Source organism: Prionailurus bengalensis, chromosome B1 (assembly GCF_016509475.1).
Source record: "Prionailurus bengalensis isolate Pbe53 chromosome B1, Fcat_Pben_1.1_paternal_pri, whole genome shotgun sequence".
Taxonomy (NCBI): domain Eukaryota; kingdom Metazoa; phylum Chordata; class Mammalia; order Carnivora; family Felidae; genus Prionailurus; species Prionailurus bengalensis.
The window spans coordinates 126745732-126764497 of record NC_057344.1 but is presented as its reverse complement, the minus strand read 5'-3'; the positions used below and the strand labels follow the sequence as shown (position 1 = coordinate 126764497).

Below are 18766 nucleotides of genomic sequence, written 5' to 3'. Positions count from 1 at the left end.
TTCTTAAAATATGCTACCTTTTTTTTACCGTTCTCTATTATATAGGTTGCTTTTTTTTGTGGCATTGTAAACTTCCTGAGTATGTTTATTTCAGCGAGCACATACCATAGAGTAAGAAATGGTCGCTGATATGAATTGTTTGAACTGAATTCGGATTCTAAGGTGAGAGCTCTCTCTTTAGGCTTGGAACCATTTTTGGCCGCTCATATTGGGGAAATGGAGTGGCAGTGGGAGCTGTCCCACATTTCAGCCATTCGCCCGTCCTCCCAAAGCTCAAGGCTGGGTTCCAAGTTGGCGGTGGAACCATGTCGTGATGTGGCTTTGAGCCGAATAGCAAAGGTTTGAACAAGAGATTCTGTTGCTTGATTTTTGTCTTCTTTTCCCACATATTACTCTCTGCTCCTGATCACTCCTGTTCATTTTAGTATGCTTCAGTCTCCCTTCTTTGCTCCAAGGGATGTGGATAAATGATACTGAAAGACTACTACCCTCGACTTACAGTTTCCTGGCACGTAAGTTGCATGGTTTCTGTGAAATGCAGGATGTGTAGTTTCTTAAATTTAGGATATCCCAAGGTTACATATATGGTTAAAAGTACTATATTTCTGTTATGTTTTATTTTTCGAAAGTGTGCATTGAAGGTGTTGGATTGATAGTAGTATTTGTAAATTCATAAAAGAGCAGTTGTTGGTTTTCCGAACTAGAGAACAGATTTGAATGGCACCTAGAAAGCTAGTGCTGGGAGGTGCTCCTGTGTGTAGAGGGCTGGGGTGTCTCTTAAAAATGAGAAGATGGCAGAGATTTTTTTCTGAGAAAATAATTCTTAAAATACCAAGTAAACACATTCTGATGATATCTGAGATATAAGCATTGAAATATGTCTCTGTTGGGGTGCCTGGGTGGCTCAGTCCGTTAAGCTTCCGACTTCAGGTTGGGTCATGATCTCATGGTTCGTGAGTTCAAGCCCTGCATCGGGCTCTGTGCTGCCAGCTCAGAGCCTGGAGCCTGCTCCAGATTCTGTGTCTCCCTCTCTCTTTCTGCCCCTCCCCCGCTCACACTCTGTCTTTGTCTCTGTCTCTGTCTCTGTCTCTCTCAAAAATAAGTAAACATTAAAAAAAATAAAAAAAGAAATGTGTCTGTTTTCATAATCATAAATTCTTTATCATGTAATGGGATAAATGGGATTTAATAACTACTTCTGTTTGTATCTATGGTGACATTGTATTTTCTGCACATACTGTCCGTTCTATTTGTATTTCTTGCTGTTCTTTCAGTGTTGACAGTTCCCAGAGTCAGAGAAAACAAAATGGCCTTTAAAACAGTTTTAGTGTTAAAAAGGTCACTCAAAGTGTCATCGAAGGTGAAATTTTACAAACTGTTCATAGTTGACGATGAGACACAATTATAGTTAAAATTTTAAAACAAATAACTCACGTTAATAAGATCGGTTAGGTTCACAGTACTTTTTTCCTACATAGGAAACGTCAAACTATAGTCATTTAAAAGTAGCTGATTAATGAATAGGTTAACTGAAGTATTTTAACTTGAAATATTCATTAAAGATACTCTTCACATGGGACCCTTTTTTCATACCTGTGCCCTTGATTCAAAGCCATCTGCTTCATCCTTTAAACAGCCAGGTGAGCAAACTGCCATACGTGTGTTGCAATATCTGTATCATTTCACCTAGGAAAACATTTTTTCCCCCGTGTTTCTGCAATTCCCAGTTAACATTGTAAGCAAGACAAACAGCCTTGACACAAGAAATACGCTATTTCATGACAGCAAAGTCTAGATGTGTGTTGCTTTGCAGTCCTGTCCTAACTGCCTGCGAGACCTGGGGGGCTCTGGTTCGGCCAGTGCAGAGCAGATCCCCCGCATGTGCGGGCAGCCGGGTGGGGCTCCTTTCTTAAGAAAACAATCCAGCTCAGGGTCCCTCACCGCCCTTTGTTGTCCTCCCCACGAGGTGATCAGTTGAAGTCTCTGTGGTGACAGAACCAGTTTGTAACAGGCTTGTCTTTCACGGTCCTGTCTCAGGCTAGCTGGCAGGCTTGCCGAAGCTCTGACAAGAGTGGCAGCAGAGAAGCCTCCGTGAAAGGAGCGAAGGCAAGAAACAGGAGGCTGAAACAGGCGGGTCACATTTACTGCTCTCCTGCTGCAGTGGGTTGGCTGGAAGAACTAAACTGGCAGCTTCACATTTTCTTGCTCATTCTTCTGTCTATGCACACGAGGGGTAAGAAGATCAGTGCCCCACGGTACAGTGCAGACAGGGGGCTGCGTTAATGTCAGGTTTTGTGGCTTTTATCACAGAAGGGAAAGTTTAGGGCAGAAGTGGCTAAACATTCCCAGTCCCCATCCTCCAACTGCTCTGTAATTTTAATACTTTTTCTGTCTGGGCAAAAGCTCTCTAGATAGTGTATTAGGAGGCTTTTAAAGGCATTCAAAGTTTCTGTTTTCTCTAGTAATTAAGAATGAAATCCAGTCCAGTTTGGAACTTTGAATATGAAGTTGATTGTCAACATACTGAGGCGGTTTATATGTGAAGAATTTAGGAAAATGATTCCAGTAAACTTTGTTTTGTTCATTTTAATTTGGATGCTGTTAGATTTTTATAGGTTTAGCTAATTAACTTTGAAGTTCATTACAACTTTTATGTAGAAGCATTGAGTAAATCTCTGGGTTTATAATAGCAATAGTTATAAATTGTGACTATGTCAGATGTTTATCCACATTGAAGAACGGGGGCTTGCTCAGTGATTATTTTGTGCAGAATTATTCCTGTATGAAGTTGACCAAAGGATGGCAATTTTTAAACGTTACTTAAAAGAATTGAAACAAAAGAGTGGTTATAAAAGTAGATGAACTGTTTTCAAGACAGAGGAAAGGTAACGTAATGAAACAACTGTCTGTGATAGTGATTTGCAATGAGGGAGTCATGAGGTGGGAAATGAGGAGAAAGTGGCTATCGAATATGAAGCCAGGCGACAAAGGGAATATGTATGAGATGGAAATGCATTTACAGTTCAACCTCACGTCCTTGTGAATGCATTTTATGGAGCCAGTTTGGCAATACTATTTATTGGAGAAGTATGTATTATCAATTGGCATGTGCTTTTGATTGGCGTTTATACGACTGGTGTTTTCATGATCTCAAATATTCCATGGCACTATGAAAATATTATATGCTGTGTCGGCTCTATGAAAAAAAGCTTTTAATTTCTGGATAAGTGTAATCCAAAGGAGTTTTATGTATTGCTGTGAAGGAACAGTAGGTAGTTCACTTGCCAGATTTGTTGATTTATTTTCTGAAAATTGTTATAATATGGCACCTTCCAGAAAGGAATAGAAAAGCCCCAGGGACACTGTTTCTTAAGAATGTTCCAGGAAGCTCAAGGTATGATACTTGTGAGGTGAAAGTCTTATTCCTTTATTCAATCTACTACTATCTCTTGATTGTCTGAGGGTAATTTTTCACTATCTTTTTGCATTTTCCTTGAAAAATGTGAATACCTTAATGCATTATTGGCTTATGTCAATAAAAAGCAGAGGCCATATGCTACAGTGTGAATTTTTGAATCATAAATACTAGGCTTAGAATACATCTTAAAATAATACTGTATAACTGTCTTACTTTTCTTGTGAGGAGATTGAAGCCCAGGGACATTCCTTGCCTTCCTCTAGGTAACAGAGTCTTTTAAATTCTCTATGCACAGCTCTTTTGTGTGTGTGTGTGTGCTTCTACTGATTTCTTCTACAGCACAGTGGTTAAGAATATTAACTCTGGACCCAGAATGTCTGTGTTTGTATCTTAGCTCTGCCACTCAAATGAGGTATCTTATTAGTACCTCAGTTTTCTCAACTGTGAAATGGGGATAAGAGTAATACTTACCATAGGGTTGATTTGGTTACTAAATGAGTAAGTACATGTAAAGCACTTAGAACAGTGTCTGTAATACCTAATATTTTGGGAGTATCTGTTATTATTCATATTATAATAATAGTTTATGTAGGAATAGGGGACAACCAAGCTGGAAATGTAAATTGAGACATGATCTAAAAAGAATCTGATAACCCATATTAGTGTAATTAACATACTAAACCCCAATTTGTATTCCCGCCTTTGTCACCAATGAACTTTTAATTTTTTTAAAAGGAATTTCTCTACCTGTAACATTTGATATCAGTTTTACAAACAATAAGCTTCATGGTTTTTATGATTTTGCTCCAATGAAGAAAGAATGTGCTACGGACAGGGACTATTAGTTCAACCAAGAGTAAGCAACTTTGACTATTCAAGTTAAATATTCATTGATGGCTTGTAATGCCTTATGATCATTAATTGTGCATGTCCTTCAGTGGGAATGATGATCACAAAATTGGTAAACACGAAATACAGACAAATGAAGTGGTCATGATTCTTCAATGAATGACAAAGCCAAAGTTACTGTTCCGAGACCTTAAATCCTTGTTAAAAGTAAATGTATTTCAAAATGACAACTTGAGACGTTTGGAGAATGTGAGCTACTGGCTACTAAAAACATTTTGTTAATTAAACATATGGAAACGTGGAAGTTTTTTTATGGAAGGAATATGTACAGTACTCCAGTTCTACCATAAATGGAACAAAGCTCTGTAGAGTCACAGTAGGCGGAAAGGAGAATTCTTCTTACTGGACCAGAGTAGCTAGTGTAACTCATCAGCCGAAATCTTATCATTGCTTAAATCTTATCTGAATGTTTTAACTTGAGGAGACACAGGCTTGAGGAAAAGGGAAACAAAAGTACATCTTGGTAGAAGTTTTGAACTTTGTGTTTTTTATATTGGCATGTTGTGATTGCTTTAGGAATGGATTTTTTAAAGCTAGGATCATGAAATGTAGAATTGTCTTTTTTCTAAAAGTGCCGTTATCACCTGTAGTGGTAAAAATCAGCAGTGTTCACTTCTGGTTGAAATGTTTTACTTTGAGGATTGCACTGTCTATGCCAACCTGCCCCTTTATTTTCAAAACACAGGAGAAAATCACAGGCAATTGTAATGAACGCAGGGCAATGTGTCATTTGGTCACTTTTTAAGTTCTGCCAAAGGACTTTAGTGAGGTTATAAACGTGATAAATTGACCCAAAAACTAAAGGACTCTTTCTGTTTATTGTTCTAACACATTGGTGGCAACAGTGTGCCTTCCTGATGTGGATGGGTCTCATGTTCTGGCATTAAAAAAGGTGAGATTTTTATTTAGCTTCCTGTTATATATGTGAACACTTCTACGTGTCCCCTTCCCCCCTTCATAAAATCATGGTAATAGATTATTATAGCAGTTAGGTTAAAATCAAAATTGGCAGCCAACTTTTTGTATTTAGGAGTAATTCTACATCAATAATGAGTTACAGGAAAAAAAGGTGAGATAGGAAGGTAGTAATCAGTTGGTTTTGAATACGGGAAAATCCCCAAACCTAGTGCACAGAAATAAGTCCCAGTCTTCACGGCTCCTATGGCTTTATATAACCAGATTTTACATTCTGCCTTTTCATTGCCAGGTCATTTTCCATAGGTTTCCTATTATAATATTTACATTTGATCTGGTTGGCATTAACTTAAAATAAAAAAAAAATTATGTTATTAAGTATTTTAACCAAACTTAAGGCACGTAGAGAATACAGTAATGGGAGGCTAACAAACATGGCTGTGAATGTGCAGTTTAAAAATTAGAATGGTAATATTACTGTAGGGCATCAATTTTTGGTAATATTTTTAAGTGAAAAATGATCCTTGTTACCATATGGCAAAATACAGTGAAAATCTGAACTGTTAGACCAACACAGCTGTTAAATGCATCAATGTGGGTCTGTGTTTAAAATGTTTTCTACTACAGCTATTATGCAGCACGTCCAACAATTAATCTCAGGCTATTAATCGGCAGTAACTGCAAGTGGTGAGCATCACAGATGTAAGAAATTTGATCTCTGTAACTTACCTGGAGGAAAGTGGCTAAACTATAGTTCTCAACTGAAATTCTGCAGAGTATATTGGATAATAGATATTCACACAGCTATTGAGTGTAAACTCAAATCCTTTGGCTTTACCTTTGTTATGGGAATTTATGCTCACCAGTGGTGGCAACCATATGCATAAGTAAGTCTTGGGTGTGTGTATATAATTTTAATTTTTAACTTGCAAATACATGAAGGCTTCTGGAAGAATAATAGTATTAGATCAGAGATCAGAGTAACTCAAATTAGGTGGGTTTTTTTTGTTTTTTGTTTTTTTTGTCTCTATAAGCCAGTTGACTCTGAAATGACACTTTTTTTTTTCTGAAATAACATTTTACAAATCTTTTATTGTCTTAGAACTGCCAGGATATATATATATATATATACATATATATATATATTATACATATATATACATATATATATTATACATATATATATTATATGTATATATATATTATACATATATATATATATTATACATATATATACATATATATAGTATATATATGTATATATATGTATAATATATATATATATTATACATATATATACATATATATAGTATATATATGTATATATATGTATAATATATATATGTATATATATATGTATATAGTATATATATGTATATATATGTATAATATATATATGTATATATATAATATGACATATATATATGACATATATATATATAATGGGATATATATAACATATATGGGATATATAATATATATATAATGGGATATATATAACATATGGGATATATATAACATATATGGGATATATAATATATATATATATATAATGGGATATATATAACATATATATGGGATATATAATATATATATATGGGATATATATAATATATATGGGATATATAAAATATATAGATATATATTTTTAAGTTTATTTATTTTGAGAGAGGGTGAGAGAGCACGCGCAAGTAGGGGAGGGGCAGAGAGGAAGAGAGAGAATCCCAAGCAGGCTCCTTCCCGTCAGAGCAGAGTTTGACATGGGGCTTAATCCCATGAACCCTGAGATGATGACCTGAGTGGAAATCAAGAGTCAGACACTTAACCAATTGAGCCATTCAGGTGTCCCATGAATGTGTTTTTTGTCCCCTAATTTTACAAATGCAGATCTAATTTTACAATCCATGCAGGACATTGGGCAAATCCTTAAATAAGAGAAAGTATATTGACAATTGAATTATAGGAAAATTATCCTTATCAGTTAAATTGCCTATCAAGCTTTCTTTTGCAACATTTTAGGTTCAGACGAACTCTTAGGGTCTTGATTATTATACTTTTTTCCATTTGTAAAGTAGTTAATTTTCCCATTTTGGTGGATTTTTTGTGGTAATGTTAACATTAAAATACCTAAAGGAAATTTTGTGACTGTGCACTCAGGATAACCTTAGTCTTGTTTTTAGATCCTGCCATTTTTCTTCTAATATTACAGAAGCTGTGGCTTTTGGATTAACTAATTTCTCTGCTTTATGTCATCTCTGTCACATTCCTTCAGTAATTAGTTAATTTTTCATATAAAATCATGTTATTAGCATTGATATTTGGGTCACAAAGAATGGAAACTTAAGTAGAGAAGTTGAGTGGAGATACAGACAAAAGCTAAGGCAAACACAGGCCTCATGGGACCCAGAGTCCATGAGGGTCTGAGCCTCTATTCATCTGTGACTGAGGTGGTCTCATGGACATTTACCTTCTTCTTTCCTCTGTGTGTCTCTTTCCTTCTTTCTGTTTAGAATTCTTCCATGGTGACGTCTTGCATTTAGGGTGAAGACCAGATCTTTACATAGCTGGCAAGACTTGGTATCAGTGGGCCCCTGACTCCCAGCTCATCTCCCTAGTCATTGACCACCATCTTACACTGTCCCAAATCATCCAAACCTTTTATCTTTGCAGGTGTTTCACATCGAGTTTTTCCACAACCTGGAAAGTTCTTTGCTTCTCTGCTCTGCTTATCCATTCTCTTATATGCCATGAAGTTTTCCTTAGCAATCCAAAATAGATGAGAGCTCCTTGATACAACCCCTCATTGTAAGTTTTATTTTTCCTTTACAGTACATATCATGACTTATTACATGTCACTCTCCTGCTGGAAGCTCCATTTCTGGGAGGAAAAAGCTATGCCCATTTTATTTGTTGCTGTGTTTCCAGTGCATAGCACAATGCTTAGCACATAGAGGGTACGCTGTCCTAGGTATATTCATTGTTTTGCACATGACCCTAAATGGTGTCCTTGATATTCCAAGGCCTTTTTGTTGTTGTTGAGTTCTGTAGCGTTAACTAGCTGGTCAATGTTTCACTGTCTCTTATTTCCAGTTTCTTTTTGGAGAGACAATTTGATTGGCAGCTGATCCTTGCAGTAATCAAATGTAACCCAGCTGGGGTGTGTGTAGCAATACCAAGATGGGCACCAAACAACAGACCCAGACCCAGACCCTGCTTCCAACAGAGCAGGAGAAGTTTTTCTAGAAGAAGTTTTAGATTAGTTTGACAATCAAAAACAGTTAATATAGCTGCTACTGTCATTTTTAATAGAATAGTGCTTTTTCGCTTATAAGGAATTCCTGTTGGCTACTAAATGAATTAGCTGTATGTTTAGAAAAATTATGAGAAACACTAGTGGGGCGCCTAGGTGGCTCAGTTGGGTAAGTGTCTGACTTCAGCTCAGGTCACAGTCTCACCATTGGTGAGTTCAAGTCCTGTGTCGGGCTCTGTGCTGACCGCTCGGAGCCTGGAGCCTGCTTCGGATTCTGTGTCTCCCTCTCTCCCTCCTCCTCCCCCACTCATACTCTGTCTCTCAAAAATAAATGAATATTAAAAAAAAGCATATTAAAAAAAAGAAACACCTTAGTATTTTCATATGAACTTTGGTATCCAGGAAATGGTACTACCAAAAATAATGATCATATATTTCTGTAGTTTTTACAGAATTATTTTAACAGTAAATGAAGGGGTATAACATTTTTATTTTTGCTCTTTAAAAAAAAGATGCCATAGAAAATTTAAGATACAGGTGGTGGCAAAAATAATATATAAAACAAGTAGTGTAATCACTTGGAAGACTAGTTCTGTCAGATTGTTATATATAATTTTCACTCCTTTATTGAAAAAGGTACTTGGTAAACCTTATGTCTCACAAAGAACCTCTTGTAAATTTTGCATAATGATCCCTAAACAGACCACAAGTTGTAGGCCAATGGTATACATTTTTTTTTTTGTTCAGATTCTGAGAATTTAGTGTCTGAAATTATGCTTTTGATCCCGTCTGGTGTCTAAAGGAAAATTGACATACATATCTAATTCATGAGGTTTTTCTAAACCTCACAAGTACATGCAGAAAACTGACTTTGGTTCATAGATTTTTGGTTCATAGTATCCTGTAGTACATAATGTCCTATATTTATGTTGGTATCTTCACAATTTTAACGGGGGTTTTACATATAAGGAAACAGTGACTTACATCACTTGTTATTATCTATGGATCTTCTGTGATGTGGGAACTTTATTGATGAGATACCAGTTGAGTGGGAGACAATTTAATATAACAAGGCATCTTACGTTCCTTCATTCCTTCAAATATAAGCTATGCCAAGGCCAATAGCAATGGAGCTTCAGAAAATCTGGGGCCAAGTTTGTTTTGCAAACTCGGCATGAAATTATCCTTCTGTTACTATGTTTGTAGAAATATTCATCATCAAACTATGTCTTTGCTGAAGTGTTTAGCTTTATTTTGCTTTCTCTCTAAAGAAAACTAAGACAGTATTTTTCTCAACTATGAAAAAATAATGACTTGCCAATTGTAACTGCGTATCATTTTAACAATCATGCATTTTCTTATGGAGCTAAATCCCCACAGCATGTTTGTCTTGGTTAGAGTTAATAAGCTCAATTGAGTATTGTTTTCACATTCCGTTTGCAAAGTCTTTTTTATGTTTCTATTTTGAAAAAGAAAAAAAAGGTTAATGTTGTAAAAGTAATATGCTGTATTTACCCTTGAACCATTAGCCCATTTGAATGAGGGCATGTGCAGCGGCTCATTGGAGGAATATTTGAGCGGCTCTCTGAGTTTAACTTCAGCTCTGACATCAGCCGAAGCTATTGAGACCTGTGCAGTGGCCTGGAAAACAACAACAACAAAGAGTTCCGTGTGACATGGTAACAGAGGAAGGGTGGGTGCCACTTAATTGAGGCTGCTCAACAAATTGCCTTTTTACTTCCACACACACACACACACACACACACACACACGCACACACACACATATGTTTCTTATATGTATGTTTTCATAGGATTATTACAGTTTATTGAAATCAGAGAATATCACTAAATATTTCCTACTTAATTTCCTATGCCCTGAGTGAAAACGTGTTCAAACTGGGGAGTAGTGGGTCTAAAGGAAAAGGACCCTTGTGCTAAATCATGTGATTTCACAGACACATGACATTCTTCCAGTAGGCATTTCTGGAGATTGTTTTTGGCGTGGATTTTATGAACATAATACTAACAGTTTATTCATAACATGCATTTTAGTAGCTATTATGAATATTATTAATCTACCCTACTTAACCTCTTCCATTGAAAAATATAATTTTCTGTCTTTTATTGTTCCACGGACTTAATGACAAACATCTTGCAAATTAGATTTTCATATATTTCATCTCTTTCTTATGCTCAATTTAATCTATCAAAGCCACACATTGTAGAAGACATCTGGTATTGAGCTTAAGCAGCTGGGTTTCATTTGTAAAGGTTTTGAGCAAATTTTGGTGCTTGCCAACAATAATAGAACAGTTGGCCAGTGTGTTTTCTTTGTGGCAGCTTGGTGCAGTATGGTAGAAGAGACCCGAATTCAGGATCAGGTGATATTCTGCCTCTTTCTGGCTTAACTGGCGAGACTTGAGGGTTTATGCAGGTGTTTCAGGGAGCGCTGGCTGAAGGCTTGCTCAGTGGCTGTTGAAGAGGAATCAGTGGGTGAGCGATATGCACTCATCCATTTGAGAAACAAGGAGTGTGCAGTTTTCTTGACAGCATGGTTCAGTGTATTTCCTACATCAGAACCACTAAGTCACTTTTAAGATGCTGTTCCCTCTACCCCATCCCAAATCTGTTAACCCAGATATTTCAGAACTGAGCCCAGAAAGCTGCAATTGATTGAGCTACCCCAAGGGGTTTGGAACAGACTGGATTGGAGTTAATAAACTTCAGTTCATTCTTTACCCTCAGGTAGAACCTCTACATTCGCTTTTCTGACCCAAAGACAAACCTATTTTATTAGAAGAACTCTTTTATTAATGTCCATTTAAAAGGCATTATCAGAATTTGTTTCAAAAGTGGCTTAACCACATACCCAGTTTAGATGTTCTTTCATGAAATGCTGTATTACTGTGACCTATTGCTTAATAAAACAGTTATTCTAGCACTATTAAAATATTGCCCCTAATGATGAAGAAGCGCCAGCAAGACTTGATTTACTTGGAACAATGCAAGTATGAACTGAAGGATTTCTGGGAGAGTGAGGCAGACACGAGAATCCCAAATTTCCTATTTCTTTCTCAGATATGTTAATTAATCTCTGTCTCCAAAAAGTCACTGGACACCTGATAATTTCCCAGAAATCTTTTGAGTTTGGTTCTGTGAACTCCCCTCAGAAACCACCGTATTGTTGTTTGGATGCTCTTGGAGCCTATACCCCCCTCCAATTACATTCACTATGTTATTCCCAATGAAAATAGTTTGTGGCCCATATAGTGGTTTGGGGGACTGTTTATTCTGAACATAAACTAAGTCATTACCCTCTTCTTTGCTTCTGCTAAAAAAAGTTCTCTGCCAGCATTCTTGCGACCATAGTTCAGTATTCTTGTTTTGCTGGTTATTAGTTCAGAATTGAGTTTTCCAGACAAACACTTGTGAGTTCCAGGTTAATATGGAAACATAGCCAGGGAATGTGTGGTTGATGGGAGGATTGCCTCTTTGGAAGTTAATAGGTAGTGACGGTCTGTTGTTAAAATGTCGTTAACTGGAAATGTACTTTTTACCTTATCTTGCTTTGGAAATTAGCACTCAAGATAGTCACTTTAGAGAGCTCTGCCTTGTCTCAGGGACTTGATTTAAAATAAACACATACACACACACACACACACACATACACACACACACACACACACACACACACACACACACACACTCCCATTTGAGGTAGGCAAGCAACACCCTAGCAAATACAACATTAAAAGAGGGTAAGAGAAGGGGCAATCCAAATGCTTCAGATCGTCTCATTCCATGATCCCTGTCATGCATGGGCTACATCTGCAGCGTTTTAAAGTTTCTGCAGGAAGCTCAGTAATGCAGCTGTCTCTAATGTACTGTGAACCTTGAAAAGGAATTTCCTTTCAAGTAAGAACGGAAGTAGTTTGTGTGTGGGATGATGGAGCTGAAGGTTTCCTTTAACAGAAAATAAAGTGCTGTTATATAAACAAACATCTATACAACCTAAAGTAAACCCAGCAGAAATATGTGATGCAGGCACCTACATTTTAAAAAGACCCAGTTAATTTTAATGATCTACTTGTGTTTTCTCGTTTTGGCAAGTGAGGAAAATGAGGTGCATGGTTGTGAGACGACTTAGCTAAAGTCTCACTGTGACTTCTAGAGCCGGAACCAGAATTTAGGATTCCAGTTTTAGTTTATGTTCTTTTAGGAATGTCATTTAAATCTGACTTTAGGATTGCTATTTAGGCTGAATGTTTAGAAAGTTGAAACAGAGTCTTTGCCACATGAACATTTTATTTAAGAAACAGGTTATGAAAACACACACCACCATCACCATGAATAAATATTTCAGTGTATGAATGAAACTCAGAACTGATAACTTCTGCTTTGGTTTTCCTATTTATTCTAATAGGAATGCTAGTATGTGAGAGGTACTCTGTATTCAACCACATTTAGGCTGTCCCAATTTAGTGCTTATGAAAATGCAAATTTTACTCAGTTCTGAGCCATGGTACCTTACCATCTGAGGTGAGAAGAAGACAAAGTTAGGAATATATTTGTGTTAGCTTTTAGAAAAAATTTGCATCCTGCATTGAAGAATGGAGCATCTTTTTTCCCCTTCTTCCTGAGATTTCCTGCAAATGTTAAGCTAAAGATTACTTGTAAAATATCCTGAGTAGCTATTACTGCAAACAAGAAATGTGATCTCCAGCTTTACACCCTGAGAGTGAGTGCTAACACCTCAACAGATTTATTTCTTAAAGCTAAAATTACAAGGTTATTGTTCCTTTCCATTGTAGGATGTCATTTGTACTGGGATCCTTTAGATTTACACATTTGGTTTTATGGTTTTGGGCAGTCGCTATAGAATGTTTTAGAATAATTGATGAACTGTCTTTACCAGGTAAAATTTCTGTAACGTTTATCCTAATTTTTCTACCTCTCCATTGGCTGTTTCTCCAGTAATTGTGAATCCAGACTGGGTTTTTGCAAACTGAATGGGAAGGTCTGATCATTTGTCCTGTGGCTTTGTTTTGATTCTTGTATTTGCTTTTTTTTTTTTTTTAATTTTTTTTTCTCAATGTTTTTATTTATTTTTGGGACAGAGAGAGACAGAGCATGAACGGGGGAGGGGCAGAGAGAGAGGGAGACACAGAATCGGAAACAGGCTCCAGGCTCTGAGCCATCAGCCCAGAGCCCGACGCGGGGCTCGAACTCCCGGACCACGAGATCGTGACCTGGCTGAAGTCGGACGTTTAACCGACTGCGCCACCCAGGCGCCCCTGTATTTGCTTTTTAAGGGATTTTAAAGATCTGCTGAGGATTTCATATCACCTTTTGTATTTCCAAGATACTTGAGCAAAATTACCCTTCAAAAGTTCTGTAATGTTTGCTTCTTAGTCTGGATTCTTTGTTTCTTATTCCTGTGGCTTATCTACCAAATGAAAGTGTTTAGGGCTAAAGAAGAGAGTGGCATAGTTGTAGTTACCTTAAATACTAATCATCTAATAGACAATCACTAACATATTTCATTTGTGATTTTATAATTCACAAATCCAAGAATACAAATGTCAGCACTCTTACGTTTTAACTTGCGAATGTCTCCTTCTGTAGATGTTAAGCAAAGAGCAAGATAGAGATACTTGTTCTTCTAGATATGAAAACTTACTAAGGTTTTACAGTTTTAGGGCTATAGTCATTACAGTGTGGTTATGGCCTAGGGTCGGCATAGCTGATGCAGCATAATAGAAAGACGTACATATAAGGAAACGATGTAGGTAAAGGGGCATGTGGGAAACCAGTGGGAAAAGGTATGAAAACCTGTACCACCTATAAAAATCATCCTAAGTGTGTCAGAAAGCTAAATGGAAAATTCAAAAATGGAAAATGTGTGGAAGAAAATAAGAATAGCTGTTCCAAGTATTGTTTGAAACACTTCACATATATTAACTCATTTGAAGTCCACACAATGGGAGATAGATACTGTCATTATCCTCATTCTATAAAGAAGGAAGCAGGTTCAGAGAAGTGAAATATTTTGTTTCAGATTACAAAGTTCATGCATGGGGGAGTCTAGATTCAAGTCAAGACAGCCTGGTTTTTTTGCGTCCGTTTCCATTAGCAGCTGTATAATGCCACATCTCTTAGAAGAAAATGTTTGTATGATTTAAAGGAAAAAAAAAAGATTGTAGTTCAACAAAGCAAATCACCAACAAGCAAAAGGATCTCCCATACACTGGGGAAGCATGTTGCAAGATGTGTCACTGAGAAATACTTACTGTCAATTTTATGTAAAGAATGTCTTCAAAAATGAGAAAAATACAAAAAAAGTGGCAGAAGACATGAACAGGCCATCCACAAAGAAGAAGATGGAAACATAAGAAAAGAAGCTAAGTAAATGGAGAAATTCAAGTTAAAATAGTATGCCAGGTTATAGTCAACCGGCAAAAGAATTGATACGTTGACATTATCAACCTTTGGCAAAGATGTGGAGAAATGGGAACCCAGCAAAATAATTGACATGTTGAGATTATCAACCTTTGGCAAAGATGTGGAGAAACGGGAACCTTATCACTATGTTGGAACATAGTTTTAATAATATTGAAGATTGGGGCGCCTGGGTGGTGCAGTCGGTTAAGCGTCCGACTTCAGCCAGGTCACGATCTCGCGGTCCGTGAGTTTGAGCCCCGCGTCAGGCTCTGGGCTGATGGCTCGGAGCCTGGAGCCTGTTTCCGATTCTGTGTCTCCCTCTCTCTCTGCCCTTCCCCCGTTCATGCTCTGTCTCTCTCTGTCCCAAAAATAAATAAACGTTGAAAAAAAAATTTTTTTTTAAAATAATATTGAAGATTGAAATGTCACTTAATGATCTAGGTAGTAATTATATAGACATATTAATAAGATTAAGCAATAGTTTAAGATGTGACATCAAGAGCATAAGCAACAATAAAAAGATAATAAAATTGATCTCATCAATTAAATTTCGTGCTTCCAAGTATATCATCAACAAAGTGAAAAAAGAGCCCACAGAATGGGAGAATACATTTGCAAATTGTGTATCTGATAATGGACTTGAGTCCAGATTATATAAAAACTCTTACAAATTAATGGTAAAAAGATCATTAGCTGCACTTAAAAATGGGCCAAGATCTGGACAGATATTTCATACACACACACACACACACACACACACACACACACACACACACAAGAATATATACAAATGACCAATAATCCTATTAAATGATGCTAAATACAACTAGTTATCAGTGAAACTCAAATCAAAACCACAGGGGGTTGTACTTCCACTCAGATGGCTCTAAGCAAAAGATAATAACAAGTGTTGGTGAGGCTGTGGAGAAATTGGAACCCTCATATACTACTTCTTGGATGTAAAATGGTACAGCCATTTTGGAAAACAGTCTGGCATTTCCTCAAAGGGTTAAACATTTAGTTACCCTGAGACCCAGAAGTTTCACTCCTAGGTATATATCTTAAACAAAATGAGAACCTAGTGTCCACAAAAAAACTTGTATGTAGATGTTCATAATAGTATCATTAATAATAGACGGAAAGTGAAAACAACCCAACTGTCCATCAGCTGGTGAGTACATAGAGTGTTGTTTATCTGTATAATAGAATATTATTACTCAGCAGTAAAACCAAATGAAGAATTGATACATGCTATGTGCTATAGTATGAATAAACTTTGAAAACATTATGCTAAATGAAAGAAGCCAGAAGCAAAGACCATATATATATTGTTTTATTTATATGAAAAGTCCAGAATAGGTAAAGCTATACAGACGGAAAGCAGATTGGTAGCCATAATTTGTCTGGGGTGGGAGCTGGGGACAGGAATGGGGAGTGATTGTTAATGGGTATGGTTCTTATTTTGGGGGTAATGAAAGTGTTCTAATACCAGCTTGTGATATGGTTGCACAACTTTGTACCTATACTAAAAAGCATTGAATTGAAGATGTTGCATGGGTGAATTTTTTGGCATGTGGATTATATTTCTATAAAGCTCCAAAGTATTCCTAGAAGTGAGAAGTAGCAAAATTAGGATAATGGGGAATAAGGGAAAAAAGGGATTGATACTCATGTGGGTTTCTTCCATAATATTTTATTCTTTAGTGATAAAATCTTTAAGATTTTATAAAAATCAGTTGTAAGAACATAGTATTCTCTAACTTTTTTTGTATATTTGTGGAATTTTATATAACAAAAGAGATAACCAGAAACAAAATTAAGTACATATCCACTCCATCCCCTTGTAGCTAGAAAGCATAATGGGTTTTCCTTTTTCCCTAATAATTAAAGCCTTTGGCTCCAGAAAAGACTCTTTACAAATGAAATATTGAATTAGGGCTCCCATACTGATTATTGTTTGCTTTTTCTGGTATCAATTATAATCATATATTCTCTCTGAAATCCAAATTTTAGTGAGGCAGTTTAGTCATTTTATTAGTTGGTTTATGAGAAAATTCTTTGTGATTAAGAGGTACCATTCATTCTGGTTGAAATCAGATCATTTTTCCTTTACTAAAAACTTTGCAGGGTAGTCCACCTGCAACCTTGCTTGCTCAATTAAGGGGGAAAAGCTATCTTCTTGGGACAGCTGCTGTTCATAATCCTGAGTCTGGGCCTTCTGGGAATCTGCTGATTTGCTTCTGAACCTTTATCATGAACTTTCTCTGCGCAGATTACAAGATTGTCTTGGGGGAAAGAGAGCATGTCTATGATCCAGGAGGGCTCATGTCTGAATCAGAGGTGCCCATTACTTTTCTACTTGTTAATGTAGCAGAATCGCCTTTCCTGTCATGGGGTTAGAGTGGTTGGGAAATTGCCCGCAGCGACAAGCCCTTCTCAGATAGGAGGAGCTCATAGTCATAACAAAAACATTTTCCCAGAATATTGTTTCATGCTTCTCCCACTCAGGGCCATGACCATTGTTAAGGCGGGAAAACGACCTCAGGGCCTTGAGGTTTGTACATCAGAGTATTAATAACAAGTGATGCTAGGGGCGCCTGGGTGGCGCAGTCGGTTAAGCGTCCGACTTCAGCCAGGTCACGATCTCGCGGTCCGGGAGTTCGAGCCCCGCATCAGGCTCTGGGCTGATGGCTCAGAGCCTGGAGCCTGTTTCCGATTCTGTGTCTCCCTCTCTCTCTGCCCCTCCCCCGTTCAAGCTCTGTCTCTCTCTGTCCCAAAAATAAATAAACGTTGAAAAAAAAAATTAAAAAAAAACAAACAAAAAAAACCCAAAAAAAAACCAACAAGTGATGCTAAAGCTGGACTATAGTTGGGACAGCATTCAAATACAGTTGAAATACAGTTGCCCTGGAGAGTACAGGTTAACTAAAAGTTCTGTCTTTTAACTTGAGAGCCCATAGATATAAGAGCAACAGGAATAGTTTAAACAAAATCAAAGGATGGGAAGTTTGTGTGGGGGAATGGAAATTAGCATCCAAAAACTAGATTGTGACTGGGCAGTGGTTTTCACATTGTGGACCTGTATCAGCATTACATGGGAACCTACTGAAAGTAAATTTTGGTGTCCTATCCCAGATTTACTGAACAAAAAACCTCAGGGGATCGGTCCAGAAATCTGTGTTCTGACAAGCCCTCCAGGTTATACTGACGTGGGGCTGAAGTTTGAGAACCACTGGACTGAATTATGTTGCTTTTTCAATGCCAGGTGAGTAAATTTGAACTTTATCCCATATGCAGTGGGAATTCATGGAAGATTTGTGAGCAGAGTTCTGGAATGATGAGTGTTTTAGTTAAGATAGCAGAATCTTCTGCCTTACTCTTCTACTAAAGGAATTTTAGGTCAAGAAAGTATAAAAATGCCAGTGTCTGGTGATCTGATTTGATCCACACGTCAGAAGAGTATATTAGTTTGTACTTTCTTGTGACTAAACATGAGAGTCGTTTAATCATTTAATAGGACTTTGGAAGTTTCAAACAAGTGGTTTTTATTCACTGAAAATTATAAAATGATGCTTTCTTTTGTATGCCATTTTAATCCCTAAACTTACAACATTTTGCAGATTTAATAGGACCTAGGTGTACTCTGAAATCCTGAAGATATTATCCACATAATTGTAGAAAATGGCTGAGGGCATTCCCCTGGTCACTTTACTGTGTAATTCTTTTCCCAACTATGTTTTGCATTTTAAGTGTTTTCATTTTTCCCCTTAATCTTGTTATGTATCAGTAACACATGATGTATTGGCATCTTCTGGAATAACACATTTGTTC

The 18766-nt window shown here is 36.9% G+C and overlaps 1 protein-coding gene across 1 annotated transcript in view; it reads left to right on the top strand.

Annotated features, from left to right (window-relative positions):
- Nucleotides 1-200: 200 nt before the first annotated feature.
- BMPR1B (bone morphogenetic protein receptor type 1B) overlaps nucleotides 201-18766 on the top strand; it is a 108255-nt gene continuing 89689 nt past the window's right edge. The window contains exon 1 of the mRNA XM_043572042.1: nucleotides 201-512. Within this exon, the coding sequence (XP_043427977.1) occupies nucleotides 458-512 (55 nt within the window). The 5' untranslated portion in view covers nucleotides 201-457. The remainder of the gene's footprint in view (nucleotides 513-18766) is intronic.